General features: G+C 53.6%; 6 protein-coding genes across 6 annotated transcripts; 4 read left to right on the top strand and 2 right to left on the bottom strand.

Moving 5' to 3' along the window:
- The first annotated feature begins 597 nt into the window (after positions 1-597).
- CSUI_006209 (uncharacterized protein) lies at positions 598-2,685 on the top strand. Its single transcript, XM_068066373.1, has one exon. It carries the CDS (start codon positions 1,436-1,438, stop codon positions 2,051-2,053), a length of 618 nt encoding a protein of 205 aa, XP_067921661.1. The 5' UTR covers positions 598-1,435; the 3' UTR covers positions 2,054-2,685.
- Positions 2,686-3,281: 596 nt separating this feature from the next.
- On the top strand, positions 3,282-3,874 carry CSUI_006208 (uncharacterized protein). Its single transcript, XM_068066372.1, has one exon. It carries the CDS (start codon positions 3,303-3,305, stop codon positions 3,840-3,842), a length of 540 nt encoding a protein of 179 aa, XP_067921660.1. The 5' UTR covers positions 3,282-3,302; the 3' UTR covers positions 3,843-3,874.
- Positions 3,875-4,354: 480 nt separating this feature from the next.
- On the top strand, positions 4,355-6,425 carry CSUI_006207 (oocyst wall protein; the record flags this gene model as incomplete). The annotated part of the gene is made up of 5 exons (XM_068066371.1): positions 4,355-4,361; positions 4,611-4,766; positions 4,860-5,222; positions 5,301-5,532; positions 5,603-6,425. The coding sequence occupies 5 exons, from the start codon at positions 4,355-4,357 to the stop codon at positions 6,423-6,425; spliced, it is 1,581 nt and encodes a 526-aa protein (XP_067921659.1).
- A 14-nt stretch (positions 6,426-6,439) lies between these two features.
- On the bottom strand, positions 6,440-7,042 carry CSUI_006206 (endonuclease exonuclease phosphatase family protein; the record flags this gene model as incomplete). The annotated part of the gene is made up of 2 exons (XM_068066370.1): positions 6,440-6,563; positions 6,695-7,042. The coding sequence occupies 2 exons, from the start codon at positions 7,040-7,042 to the stop codon at positions 6,507-6,509; spliced, it is 405 nt and encodes a 134-aa protein (XP_067921658.1). The 3' UTR covers positions 6,440-6,506.
- Positions 7,043-7,073: 31 nt separating this feature from the next.
- Positions 7,074-12,975, bottom strand: CSUI_006205 (endonuclease exonuclease phosphatase family; the record flags this gene model as incomplete). Its single annotated transcript, XM_068066369.1, has 6 exons — positions 9,911-12,975; positions 9,315-9,440; positions 8,983-9,122; positions 7,953-8,701; positions 7,642-7,717; positions 7,074-7,536 (listed from the first exon to the last, which is right to left on the bottom strand). The coding sequence occupies exons 1-6, from the start codon at positions 11,279-11,281 to the stop codon at positions 7,074-7,076; spliced, it is 2,925 nt and encodes a 974-aa protein (XP_067921657.1). The 5' UTR covers positions 11,282-12,975.
- CSUI_006204 (atp synthase subunit alpha) lies at positions 12,474-20,824 on the top strand. Its single transcript, XM_068066368.1, has 14 exons — positions 12,474-13,298; positions 14,362-14,534; positions 14,703-14,769; positions 14,954-15,103; positions 15,365-15,506; positions 15,874-15,993; positions 16,452-16,555; positions 17,079-17,204; positions 17,665-17,785; positions 18,196-18,337; positions 18,758-18,900; positions 19,546-19,731; positions 19,974-20,104; positions 20,513-20,824. The coding sequence occupies exons 1-10, from the start codon at positions 13,065-13,067 to the stop codon at positions 18,231-18,233; spliced, it is 1,275 nt and encodes a 424-aa protein (XP_067921656.1). The 5' UTR covers positions 12,474-13,064; the 3' UTR covers positions 18,234-18,337; positions 18,758-18,900; positions 19,546-19,731; positions 19,974-20,104; positions 20,513-20,824.
- The last annotated feature ends 171 nt before the right edge of the window (positions 20,825-20,995 follow it).

The raw sequence follows: 20,995 nt of genomic DNA, 5'->3' as shown, positions 1-20,995 counted from the left end.
AGGGGGGGGGGGCACGCTGCCCTCCTCATGGGATTCTGCGACTCCTGCAACATGTCTGCAGGAGAACGAAGGGTTGAATGGTTGCTCCACTATCAACTTTCGCTCCCAAGCCGTATGCCAACATAACTGCAAGCTCACTTGGTCAACTGGCTCATCTGAAGTGCAAGAAAAGAAAGGGCCTCTCGAGAGTGGCTAAAAGCAAAAAGGCACATCCGGCTACCCTGGCACAGACGCTGGTGGTTCTTTGGACAAAAATCAACGGAATCGTAAGGGGATGGCCTGCTAAGGGCGACCTCTCAAAGTGGGACAGCGATGCTGCACCAAACCGTGGACACGCAGGAGACCAGTCCCGAAAAAAGTGGGAAGTCCTTGCCGGCTTGCATTCACCATCTGTGAAACGGGGGACTTCGTTCGCGTGGCCCCCTACGCCGACGCCGTTGACACGGTACTGAAAATTGCTAGATGACTGGGTAAGAGATATCTCCCGCGGGGCTCGTCCGTCGTCCGTATTTCTTTTTTCAGTATCGCTGTCCGTCATCGAAGGAGTTGTTCGATCTTGCCTGCAAATGCAGCTTCTGTGTTCTCATTCCGGAGCGGCGTCGCGCGTCGCACACAGCGGCCGAGTGACTTGTCGTCTTGCGCATTGGTACTGGGTGACGAATGGGGACTTAGCAACACGTGGTCGCAAGCGCCCATAACGCGCCTCTGGCTATGCCAGCCTTCCCGCTTACTGGCGGCGCCCACATCCATGCAGCTCCAGGGTCCCCCGTCAGACGGTCATTCCAGCGCAGCCCTCCTATGATACACAGGATAGTGAGTTTTTTCTTCAAAAGGGGAATTAAGCGAAGAGAAAGTACACGGAGCACACAGCTAGCGAATCAGGTGCCCGCGCAAATCCTTCATCGACAAGGTGGTACTCAACGGGCGGGCGGCGGACTCAACCGGTTGCGCGACGGCCTGACGAGCCGGTCACACCGCCGCGCCGACAGAATTCGCCATCGCAGGTGCTGACAGCCACCCGAAAGAGCAGGTATCGGTCGATGCTCGGTGAATCGCTGGTTCTAGATTCCTCTCCAATTTTGTCTCCTGAGATTTTTTCCTCCCTCCAAGTCTGACTCCACCCTGTGGTTTCCCTTTTCTAGGTTTGAGCACCGTCGGCTTGACGTGCGAAACTGCGAGACGGTTGTTTTTTTTTTTTTTCCAGCCTGCAAGATGTCGTGCCGAGCGACAAACGGTACCAGTCCTGGCATCAACGCCCTACCGCCGGTGAAAGCCTCTCGAATCGGACGGGATCCGGGTGGTCCTTACACCGGCCCTTATGAGTTCTGCGACTACTGCACTATGGTGCACAAGGACGCTCACTGTCAGTCCATGTACCCTCTGACTCCAGCCCAGCACCAGGGGGCTGAAATGCACAGGGATTCACCTGTTGCGTATGCTGGCATGCCGTCAGCCTTATGGGCCGAGGGTGTACAGTATGGCAGTCAGGATCAGGATGAGAGGAGGCCCGCCTACGAGGAAAGACGGCCAGCCTACGAGGAGAGGAGGCCCGGGTACGAGACCGAGGGAGTCCCCCAAAAAGATGAGGCATCGCAGTATAAGCAAATGTCGTACGCTCCACCTGCAAAAAAAGGCTACTAAGACGTTGGCGGCCCGGGTCCGCGCAAGCGAAGTGGCTGATCGGCATCTCCCGATGGCGGGTATGAGGACTGCGACAGGTACTGGTTCGTCTTTGGCAGTTGGTTTGCGCGGAGACTGTTCGTTGCGGGGGTGTTACCATAGTGATGCAAGGTGGCTTCTGCCGTGCTGCTTAGCGTGGTGGGAAGGACGCCGTTGTAGGAACAACGGTTGTCACCGCGTCCTCTTTTTTTTTCTCTTTGCGTTGCGGGCTCTTCCGGACGTGACTCGAACATGCGTCGCTTTGGTTGACACGTCGGGGCCGTGTCGTCTGTTGGTCCCGGTGGTCCTATGTGAGTCTCATTCAAAAACGGGACACAATCTCTTGAGGCAGGTATCGTCGGGTGTTCGTCTGAGCAAGCAGTATCGCTCCTGAAGCAGCTTCGCCAGCGCTGACACTCGCGGTTCGCAGGCATAATTGTCTTTCGTCACGAGGCGACATGCTTCCTCGGCAGAGGCCGGACGACGACCCGGCTCTGTCAGTATCCTAGCTGTGATAGACCACCTTTTGTGCTGTGACGCTGGCGTGGGGTTGCTGTGCGCACATTGTTTTTGAAGACCCACTAGCTTACCTTTTATCACAATGCAGGGAAGAGGGAGGGCTGGCCTCTCATCAGGTGCGACCGCTGAAGATTTCACGAATGTCTCAGGGTCGGAACCAAGCACCCAGGACAGACTGGCACACCTGGGTCTCATCGTTCATGGTACGCTGTGCTGATGGTTCATCATTGTCCTCAAGGTCCCGTCCGCACACTTCTGAAAGACACTCTTCTTAAACTGTGGGAACGGTGAGCAGGGCAACCGTTGTCAGAGGACAGCGTTATGCTGTGGAAGATGGCCATCTCTGCTGTATAGGCTGCTTTTTTGGGAGCTGAGGGTAGCGGGAGCGACAACTTCGCAGTGCGCACGACGTCGAGACACTTCTGCTTGTGTCGGTTTGTCCTGCTGTTCCCCCGCTGGACTGGTTACTAGAAGCATTCACTTGTGATCCTGGGAGCTCTGAAACTGACGTCCAACTGAACGGCAGGCAGTTGGTACCTCGGCCTCCTAGGGTGCAGAGTCTTCCCGCGCTCTCAGGCAGCACTCGAACTTCGGTGAATCAGTACGGATAGCGACGTCGAGGCGAAGTGCAGTGTCGGGATGAAGGCAGCGACCACCATGTTGCTGTCGCAGCGATCTAGCTTTGCCGAGAGATGAGGCCGTAAAAATAAGGGGCTTCGGAGGTAGCAAGGTGCTGCGCGTTCGCACCATCTCGGGGAGAGTGTCTTCAGCATTACGGAGGAGCATGAACATCAACGGCGGTTCGCGGACAGCGCAAGTTGTAGCGGACCCTAAGCGCTGGGAAATATTTGATGAGTCCGTTTCCGCGTGCAGGCCGAAATGAAGAGGCATGCAGTCCCCTGTATAATCCTGCGTGCCAAAATCACTCCCACGTGGGTCAGCAGTTCGCTTGTGCTGATGGTGGTACTTGGTATTGCGTCCGCTAAAAAAGGGCGGTCCTGCAGCGCGGGCCAGGCCATCCTTCCACATTGTTTGGGTAGCTTCCGGCGGCTTAGGGCGACATGGAATCAGCGGGGGTAGGAACACTGCCCTTCAGGCCTGATCCGCGAGTGACAGAGGCGCTGATGAATAGGGGGAGACCAGCTAGCAATGCCGAGAATGAAGCGGCCAAGGCAAGGGACCACATCACGTCCGAAGCACTTCAACCGTGTTTGCTAAAGACCCTTGCAGCCAGTTCACTAGACCCGAGTGACGATATGCACTTGTTTTACGCCCAGGTAGCACAGACCAAGAAGGACCGGTGGGATCAGCCGAGTTACTGGCACCTGAGTCTTCGCCCTTGCGCCGATGAAGAGCAGAGACTGGCCTGCGACAGTTTATGTATCTCGAGTACTATCAAATTGTGCATGCTATCAAACCTAGTCCTCTGGTCGCAGGGCCTTATGCCGGAGACAATGTGCTCTGCAAGCATCTCTCACGAAAATGTCAGTAAGTGGGCGGGAGCACTGTGGAAGATCATGCTGAAAGATCCTTCCCGGAGAAAGCGCGCACACTACTACATTGAGCCCTGCAGCAACTCAGGCGGACCGACGCGCTGGTGGCTCCCCTCTGCGTCTTCCGCCCGTGCCTCAAGTCCTCCCCAACAATACGGGAGGCAACGTTGAAATAGGTCCAGTGAGCTGCGGTGAAAACTGGGCCCGTCCCGACACACGGTCCGCAGGTCTGCCGGGCCGGTGGAAACTGGAGGCGAGAGGTCATCGGATCAGTATCTGCTATCTCTTGGTAAGTCCCACTCTCACTCGTCTGACCTAATAATTTCTAGTAATAGACATCATAGACGGAGAAATAGTTGTATTCTGAACAGCATTCAGGCGACTGACTGCAGTTACTTTGCTCTTTGCGGTCGCTCGTCGATTCCGATCAAGGTAGCCAGGCGCGGTGCGCGACGATCGCTTTCATCAGGTGGCCTGCGCAAGCACCAGCAGGCCTCGCCCGAAGACAGTGGTGGACCCGAGACGGGTCGACAACACGGTATCAAAACAAGGGTCTTGTGAGATTCGTACTTCACACCGATCCCGATCATCCGCCTTCTGCTCGCGAGTGCACCGGAAAGTACCGTTGTCAGAGCGGAGGCATCGATCACAACTGAGGAAAGACGTGTTACTCGGTGCGTGGGATGGAGCGTATCTCCCTGTGAGAGGCTGATATTCCACGCCAACGAAGGAACCTTGCGCGTTATCGACCAACCTGTCTCCCCATGGATCGAAGCCCGAGCACCCTGCGCGTGTGCAGACCGAGCATGCTCGCCCCTTCAGGGGAAGTCGGCTGCGGTCGCCGGCAGTGTACGACCAGCCACGTGGACAGTTGCACTAGGACCATTAATGTTGTTTCTATCTTTTTGTTCCATACGTAGGGCTGTCTTTACCCTGCAGCAATCACCTCTTACGAGTTTTACTGCGTGTTCCTCTTCAAAAGATCGCGCCCCAGTTTTTTAGCAGAACTCACCAACATGAAGCTTCTGGTGCCCGTGGTCTGCGCTGCTGCGCTCTCAGAAAGCTTCATTCATTTTTCAAGAGCTAACCCCGGAGGTAAGATCATGAAAGCGACTCGCGATCAAATGGTCTTTCCCGCTAACTCACATTCTGCTTCACTTGCATGTGTTCAAATTTGATCTGTTGCAGTGCCGCCTGTGCCATCATGTCCCCCCGGGTTCACTCTCGAGCCTCGGGGGTGCGTCCGAGCTCGTCAAGTTCCTCCTGTCATCCGGTGTCCCAAGAAGTCAGTAGCCTCCGGGAACGAGTGTGTGACTAAAGATTTCGCTGCTGGCATTGAAGTTTGCCCTGAAGGGTTCATGGAAAAGAACCGTAAATGCCGCAAAGTTATCAGCGTTCAGCCCGAGCTCGGCTGCAAGAAGGGGTTTGCCCTGCAAGCTGGCGGTGACTGCGTCAGGGCGGGGGAAGACGACGTTATCACCAGATGTCCAAAACACAGTAAACAGACGAGCAAGGGATGCATAACGGTGCAGAAGGTCGACGTCGAATACAGTAAGTGATAACAGATATCGTCTCGAAACCTGCTAACGCTTCAATTCCGTGTTTCCGGTCCTTGTGTGTGGTTCTCAGACTGTCCGGAGGGCTTGGAGTTGAGGAAGAACTCCTGTGTGGGCACACAGAATATTGACGCTGTTCCCTCGTGTCCCAACGGGTTCCTCCTAGAAAGCGACATGTGCGTCCGCAAGACAGCGACTCCGCCAAGAGTATCCTGCCCAAAAGGCTACAAGGCTCAAGACAATGGTTGCGTTCTGATAGAGAAGTTCGACCTGGATGTGTCCTGCCGAGAGGGAGAATACGACGGGTGAGACTTTCGTTTTCAAGATGGTATATCCGTCCTCTAATGAATTTTCGTGTGTGATGTCTCGTTCCAGGAAGAAGCACTGCCGCAAAACTGCTCTAGAGCCTCCGGCACCCCACTGCCCACCTGGTGCTCTTCTAAAGGACAAGGAGTGTGTCCGAGTTCAAGAAGAGCCTCCACGTCTTGTATGCGATAAAGGGTTCACTCTACAAGGCAACCGATGCATCCGAGAGATCTCAGTAGAAGCTGAGCTTAGCTGCCCACCAGAAGCCCAGCTGATCAAGGATAAGTGCGCTGTCCTGACATCGGAAAAGCCTGCTCTCGTCTGTCCAGACCGTTTCACCGTGGCTGATGGCATCTGCAAGGCCGCTGATGTGCGTCCTGCTGAACTTGTCTGCCCTAAAGGCTACACAGCGGATAACCGTACCGGAGACTGCGCCAAGTCAGCTATCGTGAAACCGGCTATCTCTTGTGAGCGTGGCGAGCTAAGAAAAGGAGAGTGCGTGGCAGTCCAGACCGCCCCGCCAGAGCTAGCATGCATGTCAGGTGGCATGCTTACTCCAGAAGGATGTTTATTTGCCGACACAACACCTCTTCTACAACGCTGCCCTTCGGATTCGAAGATGGATTTCAATGGCAAATGTTCGATCGTCGACGTAGTGGAACCTGAATACATCTGCCCACCAGGGTTCGTTCCGTCCGGGACCAAGAAAGCAACATGTGAACGATTCCTGACTTCACCCGCATCGATGAAATGTCCTGCAGGATTCGAGCCCTCCGGCACGAAGTGCATGAAGACAGCGGTTGTCGAGCCGATCGCTACTTGCCCTGAAGGTTTGGTCTTTCATCAGGGCACTTGTATTCCTTACAAGTCCCACGGGAAAAAGAAGGCGTAAACGAGAAGATTCATGTTTATAAGATTCTTTCTTGACTCTTCAATGTTTCATCGCAGTTTCCTTGTCAGTAAACCCTTTTTTTCATTTGCATTTGATGAAATCAGTGACCAGTGAGTAATGGTCGGAGCACGGCCACAGCTGAAAAAACAAAGACCACAACTAACCGACCAAACGTGAATGCACCTGAATTCCAGTCCGGTCGGTTTAGGCTACCGACCGAATCGCGCTTCGTCTTTCGCGTGTGTCTTATCTGAGTGACTTGCACTTACTCTGTTTGGGCAACATCCATAAGCTCGGGCAACTGACACAGCTGGCAGCTGATAGATCCGTGCCACCTGCGGAGAAAGACAGACACAGATGAGATAGATGGATAGATATATCAACGAAGAGCCTGCGTTGTTCGCCTTACACTTGTTTCCGCTAATGCTAAACCTCTTACCTTCAGACTGCTGGAATGATAGAATATATAATCGATACACCCTTTCTGCCATCCATGGTAAGCAGTAAACGCCGGTTCCTCGACTATTTTCTTCACTGCGCCGGACGAGTTCTCTGCATTGGTTTGAGACAGCAAGAAAACCACAGGCGGGATGCTGGCCGAGAGCGACACACTTCATGTCGTGGTGGATAGGTAGTTTCTGTCTTTCGTCACACCACAAGCTGTCCTGTCTGGATGCGAAAGGACGAACCCGTTAGCAATCTTGGAAGAGCATAAGCGCTCTTGAACTTTAACGGGAGTGTAATGACCGACGCTAGAAAACCGTCCTTGGCCGCATTGTTCAGCTCCCAGAACTCATGGCGTTCTGCGGCAACGTCAGAAGAGCTGCGTATCAACCGCGCCTCATTCGCCTCAGTATCTCCATGAGGTGTTGCAGTGTCCCATCTCTCGACTGTACATGTCCAGCTGCTGGAAGAGGAACCCGGCTTCTCGGTGTTGAAAGCGGCTTCTGACCGGTGCTTTTGGAGCCGGCCTTCCGACCTGGAAGCTGCTACAGCTGTGGGTCCCGGGGGCATGCTGTGGGAATGCTGCAGTTCATTCCGGCAGCAACTTGATCGCGCGTAGTGTTGTGTCCCCTCAGCGGAAGTGATGCGACGGGATTCAGAGGGAGTACTGCAAGTAACCAACACAACACGAGCCTCGACCAGTCACACAATGGAACTAGTTGCTAGCCCCGGTTGGGTCTGCTGGGTGGCAGGTACTGCTTGACTGACTCACCTCACGACGGTTGAACCTCTCCCATGATACCCGTCAATATCGATGCCGTACGTCCGCTTCTCCATCAAGAATTGCCCTGCAAGCACATGCATCCGAGGTATTCCCTGCCTGCTATGTGGGACAGGTCTTACCAGAAACGTCCTCAAAACTTTTAACCGGACCAAACCGCGAGAAAGAAAGAACGGAATCCGAGCTGAGCTAACCAAACACATATTCGCCCCAGCCGCCCTAAGCCTGCAAGGAGTGATGGCGTGAGGAAGGATTGCCAAAACTGCGGGAGAGGAAGCCACGCAAAAGAAGAAATGCCTTACCAGAGAGCTTTCGATAATCCACGCCGGAGAAGTCGAACGTGCCTCGAAGCATGAGCTGATAAAGAGGAGAATGTGGCGTAAAGTTGAAATCCCCACAGAGAAAGGTATCCAAAAGATTCTCAGCAGCCTCGTCGACGAGTTCACCCCCACATGTTTCAGGAGCACCAGAAGCTGACCCCGCAGTGGAGGCGTCTTTGCTGGGCTCCGTAGAAGTGGAGAGGCGCTTTGAGGAAGACTGCGTCACCGCCGTTTCCTTGGATGGCACGGAACCATCACTAGGTACCTGGCAAGTGCCCCCGGCTTTGAGTATGGAAAGGGCCTTCGATCTCAGTTCACAAACCGACCGTAGCAACAGAAGCAGCTGCGCCAGTTTCAGATCTCCCCTGCGGGAATTGAATAGCAAGTGTGTGTTAGCAACAACAACCATTCTCCCGCAGCTCTTCGCGGACTGCTTTCCCTCGCCGTTGATCTCTCTCTCTCCATATGCAGGTGACTCGGGGTTTCTTGTCGTTTGTCCGCTACGATCTACACAACGTCTTTTAGGAGAGACGCAAGTGGAGGGGTTCGTGTTCGGAATGCTAGCGCTGCCGCCTCGTCGTCGCCGTCCTACACTTGTGTCGCCCGCCTCTCTGGCTCTCATAACCAATGCCGAGGTCTGTCCTTCGGAAACGGCAGACGCGGCGTTCGGAAGGGGAAATAGTCGCTCACGCAGAAGAAGAACTAGCCCAACTTGAGGTTTGTCAAGTAAGCTGAATGAATCGAACAGGAAAAGCGAACACACTTCAGAAACAACCGAGTTTATTCCGCGCGAGTCTGTCAAACGCCAACTCGAGATGAAGAATCGTGAGGATGCGAACGTGATGACGTGCGAAGGCACTCGGAAACACGTTACGAGAAACACCACTGATTCCTCGTGCTTTATTCTTCGAGAGCCACGACAAGCATCTGCTTTGCTGTGGCCTGGCCTAGACACGCATTAGAGAGGAGAGTTAGAACCCTAAACCCCACACCGTTTCTAAAATAGACGTACCTTTTACTGAGCTGGTTAAACTCAATTTCATGTTGTTCAAGCAGCTCGAAGCGATCCCGAAGCCAAAACGTCCCTACACCGTCTTCTCTGCCATTCGTCTTCTGCTTGTAAACGCTATCATAACCCAGAGCGTGGAAATACTGCAGAAGGAAAACAGTAACAAACGCCCAAACAAACAACCACTTTGCATGTGAGCATGGTCGCTTGGTCGTGAGAGGAAAGATGAGAAGACAACAGCGGAAACACAGGATTCTTTGCATCCGGCAGGCAAGGATACGTACGTATAAGAGTAGAGAAGGCAGAAGTTGAACTGCCATGCAGTGCAAACTTACCGGACGAAGCCTCTGACGGTAATGCGTCGCGTCGAGTTCTTGTAAGCAACAAAGAGCTGGTCTATGCCTTAGAATTTCCTTTTCGATCACCTTTGCCCTGCTTGCCCACCGCACTATGTCCTGGTCCTGAGCACGATAACCGTAACCGCAAAAGAAGGAAACCGAAAACCGCTTCAAAGAGTATTAAAGGCCCCCAGTGTAACCGACGAGTGATGCGGAGAGGAAGCCTGCAAAGCCCAGTACTGCACGATCACGAAAAACAACACTGGATGTGACTACACCTCATCAAGAAATCGTCGTCTTGCTTGCCACACAAGAACTACTACCTGAGCTATGACCGTGCGGTGGATAAACACAGGGTTGACTGTGAGATTTGAAGAAACCAGCGAAAGCTGTTGCGAGCGCGAAATGTCCGGCAGCTGCCCTAGCAGAGGCAGGGGGCAAAAAGGCGGAGGAGGCGAGGGACCTTGCCTGGAGTGATAATCGCGAAAACTTTCTCTTCTGGGTAGGTCCCGGTATGAGCGGGCAACCTGAACAAGTGTGACTACTGTGAAGCCCAAAGCTCAAGTAAACAAATGCAGACCAGACTGCCTTACAAGAGATCGGTATCTGTAGTCTGTGAGGGACTCCGCAAGTAGATTGAAGGTCATAACCCTCACTGTCCATTCCTGAGAATGATCCATTGAGCTAGGTGCATCCATCCCGCTGCGGCAGTCGAACGAGGACTCATAAGATCCGCGAGAACTCAGAGGAGTTGCTGGCCTGGTGCCGCTCTGTGAAGTGCTTCCTTTTGCCTCGGAATCGGCTTCCATAGATCGTCGGGAGTTTTCAATTTCCTTTTTGAATCGCTCGACATCCAGCCATGTGCGAGTGTCTTCCGGGTCCTGAAGAACTGCATCTTCATCTGACCGCGAGGAGACCGCGCCACGGTCTAGATGAGATACAACAACTCCATCCGTCCTCGTGGGTGTAACTGTGCCTTCTGCTGAAGCTTCCGCTGTACATGTAGGAACTAGACCTGTTGCCTGTCCTTCACTGTAATAGACCACCCTGGACGACTGCCGAGCAGGTAGCGAGCACGTTCTAGAGATGGGCTTCTTTCGACCCGTTAAACCCGCTCCTCCTGACGGAAGCCTTGTAGAGGAGGACATGGTCCTTACAGAGGATGGATGGAAGGAAGCAATATCCTCGGATACAGGCACGCTTCTTTCTGCGGGCCCGGGGCATAAGTATGAGGGCGACGAAGACACCTGCCCAAACAATGATGAAACAACTGGGACCGATCCCCGCTGACTGGTATCAAGAGACCTAATACCCCATTCTCTTAAAGAGATCATAGATCCGCGAAGACTGCAGTTGTTCTTTGACGAAAGAAGCTGTGCCTTCGGCAAAGGAACTGAGGCGAAACCGCTTGCGTGGCCTGGAGCGGAAGTGTACGCGTCTAGGAGCGGAAAGTGTACAGCCTTGGTAGACAGGACAAGCGTAGACAAGAACTTGTTACCGTCTGAAAAGCCTGATGGTTGGGGAAGCGGTCTTGAAGTCAAAGAGCCAAAAGAAGACAAAGTGGACGAAACTGGAGATTGGCATGGGCTGAAAAGAAGCGATGCATGAAACTCACTACATAACGGCGGCAACCGCCTCTGGCCGACTGCCGGAAATATGGAATAGGTCTCGAAGAATGCTGGAGTGTGACCTTTCTGTCCCCCCCAGCTCTGTGGTTTGTTCTTGGGCCGACGAGGCGGACCAACGCGAAACGCTTCAGCGAAAAAAGCGATGAAAGGCAGCGGCTCAGAAAAAGAGTATGAGGAGGTTGTCCGTACCCTGGAATGAGAAACAAGCGGACAGCGATGATGAAGAAAAAGAAGAAGATGAGGGAGAAGAACCCGGCTGCAGCCCGAGGAGCGGAGGAGGCCTGCAGCAAGCGCCATTCTACTCACGGAGAGGTACACATCTCCGCTGAAGATCATGATACCAGGGAGCACCTGCCTGGGAAAGTACCACCTCGGAACAACGCAAGGCAACAAAAAGCCTCAGAAAGGATACCAGTAGGAGGGACGCCATGGAGAATTTGAAAGTCTTTATTTCAAAAAAGATAGGAGCATGGTAACAGCCACACAGTGAAGCGGAATGAGGGCAACAGTATAGAACGGCACTGGCTGGAATAATGGACTGCACGCACAGCGCACTACGGTGGTGCTAGTAAATGTTAGTGGCCTGGAAAACTGTTGGAGTGTCGCTCTTTACGGCTGCTACAGGCACATCGGCAGCCAACCCTGTAACACGTTCGACGAAAAAAACGCTGAGAAACACAGGCGACCGTGTGCATATACAGATTCACCCGAACACATGAAACCTCGTGAGATCAGCATCGAAGCTTTCAACTTCGGCTTGTCGAAGTTGCTCCGTATTGCAGTGCGGTCCTAGAGGCTTGGTCGAGAAAAAAAAAGAACAGCCCAAGGTCAAAAGCGTGTGACTTCGCGGCCAGCCACGGAAAACCGGTCGACGGGAAGGGCGAGTCTTGCGGAAGAGCGCGAGAGTAAAAAGGACCCCTGGGAAGCGCGACGCACAAACAAGAATTTCGGGCAGACCGTAAAAGCCAGCTCGACAGCCATGTCACCATCGAGAACAAAGGTACCAGCTGGTCCAACCAGAACAGTGGAGCCACATAGCTGTACGCCGTACTGTGAGACCGGATTTCGCGGCCTCGCCGACGTGGTCCCCACTGCTGACAACGGGGAAAAAGGCTGTTAGCCCAGCTATAGCAGCTCCTGCGTGGTTAGGTGAGTCACTGCACTGCCGGCCAGCACTCCGCGGTTTCTTCGTACAGATCGCTGCCAGCAACACGGCCACGGGTGCGTAGAAAAGAAGAACTGGGGAACCGCTCACGGCTTGGGAGTTGCATTCCGCGTTTGTGCCCTAAAATCACTTGAGCACAGAGATTGAAAGCATGTCTAGATACGGTTACAGTTTACGGAGTACCATACTAGCCCTCGCGCCTCCGATCTCAGCGAGGTACACAGGCCGCCCGCGTCCTTCGCTGTGCTCAGGATGTAGTTGCACACTGGAAAAAGATGCAGGCGCTAGAAACGATGTTGGTACTGGCTGTGACCGGAGGCCCCCAAACTTTCTAACCAAAGTAGGCAGTTCACAAGCTTAGCCGGAAAAAGCAAAAACGCGATTTGAGAGCTATTGCTACCACGACTGCCCCCATGGGCGCAGCCAAGCCCACTGAAGCTTAACATATTGACGCAACAGCAAAGAAGGTTTGTCTCCTTTGATGTCAGCGCCAAACGAAGACTTCGCTTTTGCAGCCAGTAGCATGATTTACAGGCACTAGTAATTTTTGCATGTACACTCTCTCTTGTAACTCAGTCGGTGAGAGACTTTCCGCGGTCAACAGCGGCGTGTTCCGCCTGCGCGATAGTCCGCGTCTACTTTACGAGCTTCCCTTCGCGTTGCAACAAGCAGCAGCCGGAACGAAGCCTGGTAGTCCCCCTCACGACGACACCTGGAGCCGGCGCGAGCGTTCTGGCCACTCGTCTTCTTTTTCTGTGGGATTCTGCACTCCGGATGACTTGCTTGGTTTTTCTTACGTAACAGCGGATGTGCCTTGCAGTTACTCTCTTGACCTGCCGCTGTTAGCAAGGCTCTTGTGTAGAATTTCGTCGGGGTGGTACACTGCGAACCGCACACTGTGGAACAGGCCCTCTCGGCTCTACTTCATTATCTTTTTTGCGTATCTTCGCTAAAATGGCGTTGACGAACGCTTCCCGACCTGCTGCCACAGCGGCAGGTGCAATAATACAATGTATCCGACGTACTCATGGTCTCCCGGCGAGAGTCCTGGCCGGCCAGGTGTCTGTACACACGGGGCAACGCCCTTGCATGTTTCATACCTCTGCCCCACGGGCAGCATCCGTGAAGATTTCCCCGTCGGAGATGTCGAGGCTTCTTGAAGAACGCATCGCAGGATGGAAGGCTCAGGTGAGGACTGTTGTCCCAGGCAGGCAGACTTTGGCCGGCTGCTGTGAGGAGACAGCAGAACGCATGCACGGCGACGTCAGAAAGGGTTGAACTTTTTCCGGCTTGCCAGAGAGTCTAAAGAACGCTATGGAGGCATGTGGACGCCGGGCAGACTGGGACCTTCCTGGATGCCTGGACGTTTTCTTGTGGTCGGCCCACTTGGAGCCTGTACGGCGGTGACGTCACTATGCACTGCCGCCTTTGCCAACACTGTCCTGAGATAACTGGATCGGTCTGTGTCTCCTCTGTTTGTACACGGGCCCCTCCGTCTTTTCGAGTGTGGCGTTCTGCAGTGCAGTTGAATGCGTCCTGCAGCAACCAGAAGGAGCACCAGAAAAGCGGCGTTGCCCATAGTGCCGCCTGACCCGTTTGCATACATCTGTCGTGTGTGAACTGTACTTCCCTCACACCCGACGCTGCAGGCTACTGTGCGTTTACACTCGTTTTCCCGTTACTTCGTCCTGATTTTATAGACACAGTCCCCCCGTCTTCAGATCAACAGCCTTCCCAAACACACCTCCACGAGGATCGCTCTTCTCGTCATCGCTACGGTTTCTGCTGCCTCCCAATGCATGCTTTAGTCTAGCCGTAGTACGGGATGAAGGAGTGAGAGACGTCATATTCCCCGGTGTTGTGCCGCAGTACACACTGGCCTGCGTTCCTCTCTTCTTACTTCTGAAGGGACTCTACTCTTCAGCAAGGCCCCATTGTCGGGAAGGCGCGTCCTCCTCGATGCATAGTCACACAGACATGCCGATGGCCTGCGGCTAGAGTTTCAGCCAAGCGCTGGGATGCTGCTGCGGCCACATATTCGCACCTCTGTGTCCAAGCCTTTCTATCAATATGTCCCTCGCTGTTAGGCTGTGTGTGAGTGTTTCTTACCAGCGCTTCTGCTGCTTTTCTGTCGTGGAGCCTTGTTTTTTGCTGAGAATAGCTCACGTCTCTTCGCTGTCCATGTATTGTTCCTAGGACGAACCGCTGTCCTTGTCTCTTTCTCTTTTTCATTCTCTTCGTCTTTCTACAGACAGCAACAGAGGAGCTCGGCCGGGTAGTGTCTGTGGGGGACGGTATCGCTCGGCTTTTTGGTCTTGAGGGAGTCCAGGCGGGAGAGCTCGTTGAGTTTCAGAATGGCATGACTGGAATGGCGCTAAACTTGGAAACTGATAATGTTGGTGTTGTCATCTTTGGAGATGATCGGTAAGAAAGAGGGTTATGCTGCACAGCCACAAGCAATTTCTTATACACAGACGTGCGGCTCTCCTCTGTCCCATGACACTGTTTCGGATGGGTGAGGCATTTGTCAGAGGCCTCGCAGGCGGCTATCTACACGGCTCACGGTGTATAAGTCGGCTTTGCGGCCTGTAGGGTACGAGCTACCCAGAGTGACGCCTATGTCGTCTACTCAATCTCTTTGAGTAGAATGCAAGTGCACGTACGGAACTAAGCACGCATCAAAACGACCTCTTCGGAAGCGCCTGAACTCTACCCACTGAAGGCGGTGCCCTTTCTCAAAGGATCAGCACCCTGAATTTTTCCTTCGTGCTTCTGAACATCAAGCCTCTACTGGTGTGTATCAGTCACTTTTGACATGCTTTTCGTGACAGTCGTCTCGACAGTTCCGGAGAGTGATAATTTGTCCCTGTGTATATAGATCTGTACTCGAAGGAGATAGCGTCAAGCGAACGGGGAGGATCGTGGACGTGCCGATCGGTCCTGGGCTATTAGGACGAGTGGTGGATGCTTTGGGGAATCCCATAGATGGAAAAGTAAGACTGCCTCCATTACAGGGGGGACTTAGTCAGAGAACTAGACGGGCACTCTATCCCGCTTTCTCGGGTGGAAAGAAGTAAGTCCCTTACCGGTACTTCGGTTCGGTAACTTCAGGCAGCTAGTGGTGTGAAAGTGAGAGCTCATCGCCGCATTAAGACCAAACATACTATTTCTGCACATGTGTTAGTAAGAGATCTTTCACGCAATCGTCGTATTTTCCAAGGATGCAATTTCCAACGTCTTTTTGATGTCTCCAGGGTCCCATCCCGACAAAGGAACGTCGGCGTGTGGAGCTCAAGGCTCCTGGCATCATTCCGCGCAAGAGTGTTCACGAGCCAATGATGACAGGCAAGTTCTGCGCCAAAGTTCTGTGCTGTCCTTGTGGTTGTTTGAGCTCGAGTAAAAGAGGTTTTTCCGACGCCAGGTTGGCTCGGAGAAAGACTAAGCCAGCATAGTGCTCCCCATAGGTCTCGACGTCGCTCGTCGCGTAGACAACGAAGTCATTTTCTCTTCTTTTCGGCAGCCCTCCGTGTGTGGGGTGAGGCCCTCAGTGAACGCTCAAAGCCACCAATCCACAGGCTCATGACTGCGCTCGCGGTGGGCCGAGCTTGAGTTTGCCGGCGGCTAGGGAAGGCCGGTCAGTGTTTCCGTGTCCCACCTCTCTTACAGCAGTCGTATTGATCGTTCTTCGTTGCGCCTGTTTGGCTCCAGCCTGGAAGTCCCTCGTGCCTCCCTCGGTGGAGCATTTTGCTTGCAAAGTTTCCAGATTTTGTGACTTCGACGGCGTGTACAGGTCTAAAGTGTGTTGACGCATTGGTGCCGGTAGGACGGGGACAGCGTGAGCTCATCATCGGCGATCGACAAACCGGCAAGACGGCCGTTGCAGGTGAGTCCCATGTCTCCCAGGTCCTCGCAATAAGCATTTTATCGCCGTTCTGGTGCAGGCGGTGTTCCAGCTAAAGGGTGTGCTTTGATGAAGACTTATTGTTCTTCATGGAGCAGGTTGCAGTTGCGTCCGATTCTCGGCGTGTAGCCACGCAAAACAGATGAACTCGCTGGTGGAGACGACGCGCCGGCCCTGCCTGTCGTGATTTTCCCCTTTACTCAGTTGAACTGGTGGGCAGTTCACCACCCTCAAGACAGCGATTGTAATTTCCCGACACTCTGGAAATTGGTGCTATCGCGAGCCCTGCAAGAGAGGGGAGTTCACTTACGTGCACGTCGCCTGCTGTGTGTCTTAACGCTCAAACGCCACCGCTCTCCCACTGATTCTTCTCGTGACGAGCGGTGTGTTTAAGACTCGTTTACATGCGTTCATAAGCGGGGTGTGCCTGCCCGGTTCAGTCGACGCAATCATCAACCAGAAAGAAATCAATGACAGCACGAGCGACGAGTCCAAGAAGCTGTACTGTATCTACGTTGCCGTGGGCCAGAAGCGCTCAACTGTGGTAAGCCATTCTGTCGAAGTCCGTCTTGGGGGGCAGACGCCGTACGGACGTTTCGAAGGTCGTTTTTCGAGTCCTGTGTGACGTTCGGCACCTCTGCCACCAGTTCACTACATTCCATTCACAGCTACCGTCCTATCGAGGGAGCCTTGGGAATGCTTCAGTGTCGGTTTTTTTTCCCGGGGCTGTCCATCACTCATGCTGAAGTATACAGTTCCAGGTACTGAGGGTTTGCAAGATCCGTTAGTGTCATTGCTTGTTGGCAGGCGTTGTTTTCGCTGGTGTGGCACGAGCGGTCCTTAAGTTCATATTGCAGTTCAAATGGAATGAAGTGGCGCGTTGCGAGTGGGGAGACCAATCCGAACAGCCCTTAAGATGTGGTGTCTTTTAGGCAGCTGACGCTCCCTCACTGTACTGGCGTCGACAACTTCCTCGTGTCACGCGTGCAGTCGCAATCCGGCGACAGGACAGGACACTACTCGTACAGTCCCCGCTGCCGTTACGCAATGTATTTGTTTTTTTCCAGGCGCAAATCGTCAATGCGTTGGAGCAGCGAGATGCGATGAAATACACCACCGTCGTAGCGGCCACAGCGAGCGAGGCAGCCCCGCTTCAGTTTTTAGCTCCCTATAGTGGTTGCGCCATGGGTGAGGTGAGTACGCTACCGCAGGTGCTTGTTTGCTTCTAGTTGAGACCAGACCTCCTGGACTGTCGTGGTCGCTCTTGTTGCATGCCTTCGTAGTCAGATATTCTCTTTTTGTGCGTGAATGGGAATCCGCGTGTGAAACGGGTGGAGAAACCACGCCAAAGGAGTACAGTGGCTGGCAGCATTCGTGTTCCGCCACTGAAGCACGGCGGGCCCCCTTCTAGTGTGTTGAGGTGTCGTCGTTTTCTGTAAAGGAGCAGCGACGGAAGGCACACGCTAACAATCTTGCCTCTTCCTCTGTTCTATACCAGTTCAGTTATGTCTGAACACACGAAGCATCGGCAGGAAGGGCGGCCCCTTTAGAGAATAGCCTGTGGAATGTCGAACGTGGCGATTGAAAGAATTTCTTATGGATAGGAATTTGTATTCCCGCGCGCCTACCTGTTTTGGCGTGGCCCTGGTTCAGTGGTTTCGGGATAACGGACGGCATTGCGTGATTATTTACGACGACTTGTCCAAGCAAGCGACAGCCTACAGACAAATGTCTCTCTTGTTGCGGCGCCCTCCTGGACGCGAAGCCTATCCCGGTGAGTAGATCTCGGCGTGTGGTCCTTTTCGCGGGCAAATGGATCTTGCAACGATTCCCGTTTCCTAGAAGGGGCACGCCGTGTGTCATGGGGCAGATTCAAGACAACGGTGTGAAGACGGATTCTACAACGGTCCACAAGCCCGAAAGCTGCCGGTTGACCGGGGGTAGCAACTGTCCACATTCATCTTATATTACAGTGCGACGCTGCAAGCTCTGCGACCCGCCCGGTGCTAGGAGTTTTTGTACCCCCCCGAATGCTGATTGGGGCCGGCTGCGACACCTGCATCTGGAGACACGGGGCAAAGGAAGGTGCCAAAGGCCTTCAAAAACGGAGGTGCTCCGATATCCGAGTGGCGAAGTGAAAGAGCAGTCATATGTCACACTTATTCAGTGAGGGTGGGTTTGCAGTACGAACACTTAGCTGTGTGCGGTCCTTGTGCAGGTGATGTCTTTTACCTCCATTCTCGTCTGCTGGAGCGAGCGGCTAAGATGGGCGACAAGAGCGGCGGTGGAAGTTTGACGGCTCTGCCAGTTATCGAGACACAAGCAGGTGAGTCACTTCATCTTGTCGAAGCGCACTTGCAGGACAGACAGTTGTAGGGCTCAGCTCCTTAACCCTAGTAGCACCGCTCTTCCCGCCGAACCTCAAAAGACCAGGTCCCGTTTCCGCTACCGGAAGCTGGCGTCAACCTTTGGACATCAGCTCTCTCTGGAAAGACCAGCAGAAGAAACATGCTGATTTTTCTTGGAGGGTGAGCGTCAAGCGGAGAGGACAATCTGGTCTTTCATGGCGTTTGTTTCCGTCACGGGTGCTTACGTCTTTTAGGTTACCCGCCACCCGGTGGATCCAGGCAAAAGCTGCTATCCAACACTTAGGCTCAAAATGCAACGCCTCAGCGCAACGATTCTAGCGCTGGTGTACTCCTGTATCGTCTCGTGTTTGTGTCCGTGAGTGCGCCTACGCTTACAGGAGATGTGTCAGCCTACATTCCAACGAACGTGATTTCGATTACGGACGGACAGATTTTCCTTGAAACAGAGCTGTTCTACAAAGGTATCCGCCCTGCTATCAACGTGGGTCTGTCCGTTAGTCGCGTGGGGTCGGCAGCGCAAGTAAGTGATACTGACAAGCGACCCGTCATCCGCATACCCACGGGGGCCAAAAATCCAGCAGCAGTGCCCACCGCACGCATTGGTGTGCTGCAGAGGACTTCTGCGGATGCGAACGCAGCGTTGACGGTAAACGTATAGCCCGTTGACCCGGGATATTCTTCCGGCCGTTTGGAAGCACCAAGGCTGGCTCGTCACAATGGACACAGGTGTACGCAGCGGTATCGGAGTGTCAGCTCTTCTGATTGGTCGAGCTGCGTGCTCGGGTCTGCGCGGTGTGTGAAGAGTGACGTGCTCAGCGTCAGTCAGGCCGAGAAGCAGCTACTTCAGACCGTGTTGAACAACTTTCTCATTGGTGTGCGGGAGGGGCCTCTTGTTTTTTTCGGCTAGCTTACCTGCAGTGCCAGGCTCGTCGATGTACCAGGCAGACTTGAAGAACGACTGCTGCAAAACCGTCTGTTTCGATGTTATGCTTCGAAGAGTACCAGATTATCCCGATCTTGCTAACTACAGTGTTGGCAGGTCCAGGAGATTCATTTTCTGAAGTGTTGTACAACGCTGTCCATAGTAGCTGCACTCTGCTCACGCCCGTGACGTTCGAGATATGTCAGTCACGGACGCTTTGGAAACCTTTTTCGATCCATTCAGGTAAAGGCTATGAAACAGGTGGCAGGTACTATGAAGCTCGAGCTCGCTCAGTACCGCGAAGTCGCAGCGTTCGCTCAGTTCGGCAGCGACCTCGACGCCTCCACCCGTCAGCTGTTGACAAGAGGAACAGCCCTGACCGAGCTCCTGAAGCAACGTCAGTACTCACCGATGAAGAACTCGATGCAGGTATACCAGAGAGCCAAACAGTAATCTCTTGCCCCGTGCAGCATGGTGAACGCCTCCAACCATGCATGTGAAAGGCCACATGCTGTCTGTCCCTCCATGAAACTCCAGTCTTGAGTGGTACATCTCTAGCAGGTGGACGAGGAGTGAGGGCATTACACAATGCGCTGCATAAGCCTACTGGGGTGGGGAGACTTTTCCGAACACAGCCTGACGAATGTGCTTTTGTTCGCTGGTCTGTGCAGGTCTGTGTGCTCTACTGTGGAGTCAAGGGCTACCTTGATGTCATAGACCCCAAGGAGATTTCTCGTTTCGAGAGCCTGTTCATCGATTTTATCAATGCAAACCACCAGGACATTCTGCGCAGCATAGAGACGTAAGCTCTAGTTCGTGTGTTTGTTTGAGAGTGTGATGTCGTCGGTGCTAAAGCGTGCACCAGGCATCTAATGTGGGGGTGTAGGGCCCTCCTGGCACGGGATGTGCCCTGCCGCAGAGGCGGCACTCAGAGTGGGGGCCGCCCGTGCTTGCCCCCCCTTCATCAATTCTTAGCGAGAAGAAATCGGTGTCTCTAGACTCAGGGGCAGTCCACAGTCCGGCCAGGAAATTCGAGCCAGCGCGAGACCGCGATCCTGCTATGGAAAGTTTTCTGCGATGGCAGAATGAAAGCTCCTTAGCAGCTCTTTCTTGTGTACGGAGGAGAAACGTAAATACACGGTGCGAGGCGCGGATGCGGCTCTCTATCCCGTCGAGTTGACTTTTCTGTCCTCTGTCGTTGTGTGTTCAGCGAAAAAGAGCTAACGGAGGAGACAGATGGAAAGCTGAAAGCCGCCGTTGACGAGTTTGTTTCTTTGAACGAATTTAAGAAGAAATAAAGTGGCTTTACAAATGAACGTCAGTGAGCCCCGGTGTCGGCAGCTGCTGGCCTGCAGGGTGAATGTATACGCGACGCTGCTTCCTCGGGTCGCTTTCTTTTTGCCAAGCTTCGTGCCCCGCGTGTAAACTAGGTTCATCAGTCGAAGATACGTGGAGTGTACGCCCTGCGTCCAGACAGGAACGCGAAGAATCTGTTATTTGTCTGTCTTCGTAGACAAACCGAACAAGTGTTGTTTGATGTTCTCCTGTTCACTTCAACCTAACAGCGCACGCTGTTCATAAAGTGTGAGCTGTCGTGCTCGGCCAGGAGGGTGAGAATAGCAATGGGACACGCGACCGCTCGTAGAACTCGGTAGGGCCCCAACCAGTTCTATGCACTTGCTGTGCGTGGCTG

This window comes from Cystoisospora suis (assembly GCF_002600585.1).
Source record: "Cystoisospora suis strain Wien I chromosome Unknown contig_3103, whole genome shotgun sequence".
Lineage (NCBI taxonomy): Eukaryota > Apicomplexa > Conoidasida > Eucoccidiorida > Sarcocystidae > Cystoisospora > Cystoisospora suis.
This window is presented reverse-complemented; position numbering and strand designations above follow the sequence as displayed.

Bases quoted from the DNA above. Each gene is read 5' to 3' on its own strand.
- CSUI_006209 (XM_068066373.1), top strand. From the start codon at position 1,436: ATGCTGGCATGCCGTCAGCCTTATGGGCCGAGGGTGTACAGTATGGCA.
- CSUI_006208 (XM_068066372.1), top strand. From the start codon at position 3,303: ATGAATAGGGGGAGACCAGCTAGCAATGCCGAGAATGAAGCGGCCAAG.
- CSUI_006204 (XM_068066368.1), top strand. From the start codon at position 13,065: ATGGCGTTGACGAACGCTTCCCGACCTGCTGCCACAGCGGCAGGTGCA. The intron at 15,994-16,451 runs GTGAGTCCCATG...TGCCCGGTTCAG, and splicing joins CGGCAAGACGGCCGTTGCAG to TCGACGCAATCATCAACCAG. The intron at 16,556-17,078 runs GTAAGCCATTCT...GTTTTTTTCCAG, and splicing joins GCCAGAAGCGCTCAACTGTG to GCGCAAATCGTCAATGCGTT.